At 48.7% G+C, this 5,801-nt stretch overlaps 2 protein-coding genes across 2 annotated transcripts; one reads left to right on the forward strand and one right to left on the reverse strand.

Moving 5' to 3' along the window:
- Positions 1-267: 267 nt before the first annotated feature.
- On the forward strand, positions 268-3,216 carry LOC103648587 (probable purine permease 11). Its single transcript, XM_008673036.1, has 3 exons — positions 268-307; positions 1,247-2,347; positions 3,161-3,216. Exons 1-3 carry the CDS (start codon positions 268-270, stop codon positions 3,214-3,216), a joined length of 1,197 nt encoding a protein of 398 aa, XP_008671258.1.
- A 716-nt stretch (positions 3,217-3,932) lies between these two features.
- Positions 3,933-5,215, reverse strand: LOC103646362 (casparian strip membrane protein 4). The gene is made up of 3 exons (XM_008671098.3): positions 4,750-5,215; positions 4,554-4,677; positions 3,933-4,466 (listed from the first exon to the last, which is right to left on the reverse strand). Exons 1-3 carry the CDS (start codon positions 4,986-4,988, stop codon positions 4,248-4,250), a joined length of 582 nt encoding a protein of 193 aa, XP_008669320.1. The 5' UTR covers positions 4,989-5,215; the 3' UTR covers positions 3,933-4,247.
- Between the last annotated feature and the right edge of the window lie 586 nt (positions 5,216-5,801).

Raw genomic sequence — 5,801 nt, forward strand, 5'->3', positions numbered from 1 at the left:
TGGGTTGCTGGACCGTTGTCTCCTTATAATGTAATTACTTATTTATTTTGTATAGAACTCCTATTATATAGTAAAGATGTGACATTCGATCCTGTGCCATGATTCATCATATGTGTGAGACTTGGTCCCAGCACACCTGGTGATTATGTTCGCGCCCGGGTTTTGGTGCCCTGAAATCCGGGTGTGACAGAAACAACCAGGGAGACGCATGGCGAAGTAGTAGTAGCGACATATATATATTTCTGGTATTGAGTTTGAGCCTGCAATATGACACATGCCCAAGAAATTCAGCTCCAAGTTAGAGGTACATACTTTGACAGAATACCCTCTTCCTGCTTATTTTCACTCTTCCTGCTTCCGGTATGCTTGAATGATTTTTAAGTCGTCGTCTAATCAAGCACACAGTACAACACTGTTTCGTTTCCTTGGCATTTGATTGTTTGCGATCTTAAACTCTTTGTCACCTTTTGGAGAAAAGGAGAGAGAGTAAACATTGATTGATCTGTCTTCCTTCCTCATGTTCTTTATGCGTCTAAGGGGATGATGTTTGGATTCTTAGACCTTAGATGCTTTGATGTCGATTAGAAGGTCTAATATAAATTAATCGCATAAGTCATGACTAATTCACAAATTAAATCTAATTAATCCATAAATTATCTATGTGGGGTACCTGTATTAATCATTTATTAATTAGATTTAATAGATTCGTCTTTAAAATTAGAGCCATGATTAATTAGCATTCAAGTATTTGATATGACTTGAACTAAACTTTATTTAGTTCAGAGACTCGGACACCCTCAAAATTTGTCTTGCTGCTGGGATGCTTAATTAATTGTGTTGCCGCCCTGAGCCGGCAAAATCATTAGAAACAACGTAGTAAAAACTGGAGTTGTCTCCCTTTATAATATCTCATTCGTTTTAACTCATCGCATGGCCGACAAAAACGTTCCTTCTCAAGAAAAGATTTGCAAGAGATATAGGTTTAGAAATTAGGTTTCTAGGGCCCGTGGAAAGGTATCACACAGAAGGTACCAAACCTTGTTAACCCTCCCATTTCAAAAATAATTATTCCTGCTAAAGTTATGGATGATAGTAGGCTTTAAATTGTACACTATAAAATTTAATGATTAAAATGGATTAGAGTTAAACTCTATTCCTATTTATTTTTGAATTAAAAATAGTTAAGAGCTGAACAAATAGTGAAAAATATTTGAATTGTGATGTATTGTCACCTACGTCAACTTGTTTCCAGAGCAGGAATGCGGCAATGGTGAACAGGACAGCCGTGATGAACCTAAAGCCGGTACACGACGGCTGACGAAGGGAAGCACACGATGGTGGATGACGGTGGTGGTTGACATGCTGGTGGTGCTCTGCGGAGGGACGGTGGGCACCCTCCTGGCTCGCCTGTACTACAACTCTGGCGGCAAGAGCAAGTGGGTGGCCACGCTCACGCAGTCGGGCGGCTCGCCGCTTCTGGCCATCCCGCTGCTCCTGACTCCCCCGCACCCGGCGGAGGAGCGCCAGCCGGCAGCGTCCAAGGTGGTGGCCGTCTACGTGGGCATCGGGGTCCTGCTCGGCTTCGACAACCTAATGTACGCGTACGCGCTGCTGTACCTGCCGGTGTCCACCTTCTCGCTCGTGGCCGCGACGCAGCTGGCCTTCAACGCCGTCACGTCGCGCATCATCAACGCGCAGCGCTTCACGGCGCTCATCGCCAACTCCGTCGTCGTGCTCACCTTCGCCGCCGCGCTGCTCGGCATCGGGTCCTCCTCCGACGAGACCTCCAGCGACGTGCCGCGCGGCAAGTACGCGCTCGGGTTCGTCCTCACGCTGGCCGCCTCCGCTTGCTTCGCGCTCGTCCTGTCGCTCTTCGAGGTGGCGTTCGAGAAGGTGATCAGGGCGCGGACGATGCGGTGGGTGCTCAAGGTGCAGATGTTCACGAACCTCGTCGCGACGGCGGTGGGGGTGGTGGGGCTGTTCGCGTCGGGGGAGTGGCGGACGCTCCCGGGGGAGATGGCGGCGTTCAAGAACGGGAGGGCGAGGTACGTCCTGACGCTGATGGGGACGGCGGTGTGCTGGCAGGCGGCGGCCGTGGGCACGGTGAGGCTGATCGTCAGGATGTCGTCGCTGTTCGCCAACGTGACGGGCACGGTGGCGCTGCCGTTGGTGCCGGTGTTCGCGGTGGTGCTGTTTGGGGACAGGATGACGGGCATCAAGGCCGTGGCGATGCTCATGGCCGTGTGGGGGTTCATCTCCTACGTGTACCAGCACTACCTCGACGGCCGGCGAGCGGCCTCCGGGAAGGCCGGGACGGAGTGCTGCATCTGTGCTGCACGGACGGCAGGCGACACTAGAGATGGCCAAACGGGCCGCCCGGCTCGGCCCGGCCCGGGCCCGGTGAAGCCCGGCCAAAAGCCGGGCCGGGCCTGCTGAGCCAGCGGACTTAATTTTCTGTCTAAGCCCGGCCCGCAGCGGGCCTAAACGAGCCGGGCCGGCCCGTTTAGCACGAAAAAAACGGGCCAAAAAACGTGCTAAACGAGCCGGTAAGCACGTTTTAGTGTAAAAAACGGGCTTAACAGGCTTAGAGGTAAACGGGCCGTGCCGGGCTAGCCCGCCGTGCCTAGTTTTCTGTACAAGCCCGCCCGCTTATTCTACCGTGCCGGACTCGGACCTCCCAAAAAGCGGGCTTCGTGCCGGGTTCACGTGCCTCGTGCTTTTTGGCCATCTATAGGCGACACGGCTTAGCGTTCGAGAGTTGCATTTGTATAATTCGCTTTATTTTCCTTCAGAAATGCTATTTCGTTTCGACCATTGTCATCACGCTACAAACCTGAGTTTTGGCCATAGAAATAGCAGCCGATGTGGATAATCCAGATGAAACTTTAAAAATTATTTACTTCAGAATTGCCTTCCGTGACGGTAGAAACATATAATTTGGATGTAAAAATAGCGTTGCTTTTGTGTATTTTTTTTATAATAGTATAGGTGTAGATCCAATGGTTACTATTGGCAATGACGATTAGTTTTTACCAAATTAAAGGTAGATGCTTTTGATTATTGTGAGAGTTTTTTAATATTTTTTTGTAATCCATTCTAATTCACATGTAGTGTTGTTTGGGATGCTGTCTTCTCGTATCTAGCCCATTTTTCTTTTCAGGGAACAGATCAACAAGTGCAAGGAGTGCTCAATCTTATAGATCTAGCAGGCAGTGAGCGCTTCAACAAAAGAAACTTGCAGATTTTGTTGGATAACTTTTTAAATTTAATTTCACTGCAATTTCAAAAACCATTTGATGAATATGTCTGCTCGTCCTGCTGAAAATAGGCTTTATGTTGTCTCTTTTTCTTAAACTATATGTAATGAGGTAATGCCATGCTGGAAAAATCATTATAGTGAGCAGGTTTTGTACCGTGTCTTTTCATGTTCTGGTGGTACGAAGTGTTAGATACCTATTTGTATTCTGTCTAGGTATTATGGGCCTTCAGCCTAACCCTTGTAACTCTAATATATGTATCACTCAGCCCACTCAATGAGTTAGGGTTTCACTTCTATCATGAAGTATCTTTCAGACGTAGACTACATTGTTGTTTATGACAACCATTACATTTTCATGTACCCCTTATTAAAACGGAAAACTACAAATGTAGTAGTGGGAAGTTTGAATGCAGATGTCCCTTCTATTGAAATCTGACGAACCAGTATTTTGGAAGATTCAATCTTTAAAGCAGCAATTGTGCTAAATAATTTATCAAATCATCAGCTAAATTTGAATATGACAAGGACAATTGTTCGCTCCTGTTCCCCTTTGCTGGATAGGGCGGCTGAAGGGGCGCCATCTGATCTAGTATGTATATATGAAAGTATAAAAACCATTCTCTCTGCAATAGATATGGAAATCTCAATTTCTAACCAGGACTGCTCCGCGACAGATCGAGATGAAGTTGCATTGTATAGTTTTCCTTTTTCTTTCCGATCATTACCATGACACTACAAACCTGAAACTCGTCCTTTATAGTTGGAGGACCACACAGTTTGAAAGAGTGGAAGAGAGATCTACTAGCAATTCAGATCAAAGAGCAAACGAGTAATAAAAACGAAAGAAAAAAAAAGACCACACAGCAGAAGCAAATGCAAGCATTAGTATTGGTGCATGCACGATCAAATCGACCAGAGGAGAACAACAAATCCTCTCGGCCTTCATTGCGATCATGCATGCCCAGCGCTGATAGACGGGGCCTGATCATCAGTGGCGTCGGGCGAGCGCGAGGGCAGATAGGAAGATGAGGGCTATGAGCAGGACCATGGCGGCGAAGGAGCCGATGAGTGAGCCCGAGATGCGCTCGCAGAAGGAGTCGAACTGCTGGCAGATGGCGAACCAGTTGGCGCGCACGTTGCCCTTGTGCGCCAGGTACACGATCGCCGCCGCCGCCGACGCGCCGGCCGTCAGCAGGGCCAGCATCGCCTAGTAATAATCCGAACAGCAGGCGTTAAGCAAGTTCTTCCTCGCCTAATAAATATGCAAGCGACGTGAATGAAATGAACGAATTACCGCGTCAAAGAAGACGAGGATCAGACGGCTGTAGTGAGCCCTGGGCCTGACGATGTGCACGATGGACAGCGGGATGGACAGGACGAGGTACGTGCACACCACCGCGTTCGCCGCCACGAAGAAGCTGCAGACGCCGGAATGTCGTGAGGCATGGTGAACAGAACTTATTAAGTGATCGAAAGCAAGGGGAACTTACGTGAAGGACGGGAGGTCGCTGTACTTGGCCTCGAACTGGATGAACTGCGTGAAGAAGGGGAGCGTCTCGTTGGTGGTGCCCATGGAGACGGCGCTGCCGATGGTGGCCACGATGGCAAGGAACCTGAGGAAGACGTCGGCGATGGACACCGCGCGGCCGACGCCGCCCGCCGCTACTGACGCCGCCACCAGGGGCGCCATGGAGCTCTCCCCGTGCTCGATCACCGCGTCCTTCATCATGGCGTGGCGTGCCCCGGCCCTGCCAATTGAGCTTCTATCTAGCTAGGATAATCGACGAGCTTGGAGAAGGATTCTTGCTTGCGGTTCCAGATGTGAGTGAGGTGGTGAGGTTGGCTGGCTGCTGCTTGGAGATGTGACAATGTGAGACTGAGATGACTGCTGCTACCGCCGCTTCTCAGACCTTCTTTATACGCATGGATCGCGAGCGCTGAGGCTGAGGTTTCCTTCCACTGGGATGAGCAGCAGCTTGTGCCTCAACAAAACCAACAGCTTGTTTAGTCAACCATGCTGAGCAAAGGTGGTGGTGATTTAGGTGGCTTTGACAATTAATCGTTAATAACACCAACTAAAAGCTCGCCTGTGCATTGGTTGGCTCTGCAACTGCTCTCACTTGCTGAAACGAAGCTCGCAAGTTGCAAACAGTTTGATGTGTGGGTCTCAACAGGGGCATTAGTGTGATGGTTGGATGATGTCCTTTAAGCGGCTTTTCGCAGCTTCTGGCCACCAAAAGCTGCTGTGGGTTGCCAAACACTCAGCTTTTCAGCTAGCTTCTATAAAATTCGTTTGAGTAAAATCTATTCAAAATCAACATAAACATATAATAGGTTGAGTCATCGCAATATTAGTAATCCGTCACTTTATAGATTCTGAGCCACATGGACAACTTTATCTTCCTCCGCACGTAATCCTAATGATACTTAGATTCTCTACACAGCCAGATTCTCCCAACAGCTAGATTCTCGAAAAAGCTGGTCAGAAAAAAGCTGAACCAAACAGTCCCCATGTCACTGCCACTGTCGAAGCAGTTCAACA

The sequence above is a fragment of the Zea mays genome, chromosome 2 (genome assembly GCF_902167145.1).
Source record: "Zea mays cultivar B73 chromosome 2, Zm-B73-REFERENCE-NAM-5.0, whole genome shotgun sequence".
Lineage (NCBI taxonomy): Eukaryota > Viridiplantae > Streptophyta > Magnoliopsida > Poales > Poaceae > Zea > Zea mays.

What these genes read in the sequence shown, in the direction of transcription:
- LOC103648587 (XM_008673036.1), top strand. Translation starts at nt 268, where the DNA reads ATGACACATGCCCAAGAAATTCAGCTCCAAGTTAGAGGTA. An exon ending in TCAGCTCCAAGTTAGAGGTA is followed by an intron (nt 308 to 1,246) that starts CATACTTTGACA and finishes ACGTCAACTTGT; the next exon opens with TTCCAGAGCAGGAATGCGGC. An exon ending in CTGTGCTGCACGGACGGCAG is followed by an intron (nt 2,348 to 3,160) that starts GCGACACTAGAG and finishes TTTTCTTTTCAG; the next exon opens with GGAACAGATCAACAAGTGCA.
- LOC103646362 (XM_008671098.3), bottom strand. Translation starts at nt 4,988, where the DNA reads ATGATGAAGGACGCGGTGATCGAGCACGGGGAGAGCTCCATGGCGCCC. An exon ending in AGCGACCTCCCGTCCTTCAC is followed by an intron (nt 4,678 to 4,749) that starts GTAAGTTCCCCT and finishes CGGCGTCTGCAG; the next exon opens with CTTCTTCGTGGCGGCGAACG. An exon ending in TCCTCGTCTTCTTTGACGCG is followed by an intron (nt 4,467 to 4,553) that starts GTAATTCGTTCA and finishes GATTATTACTAG; the next exon opens with GCGATGCTGGCCCTGCTGAC.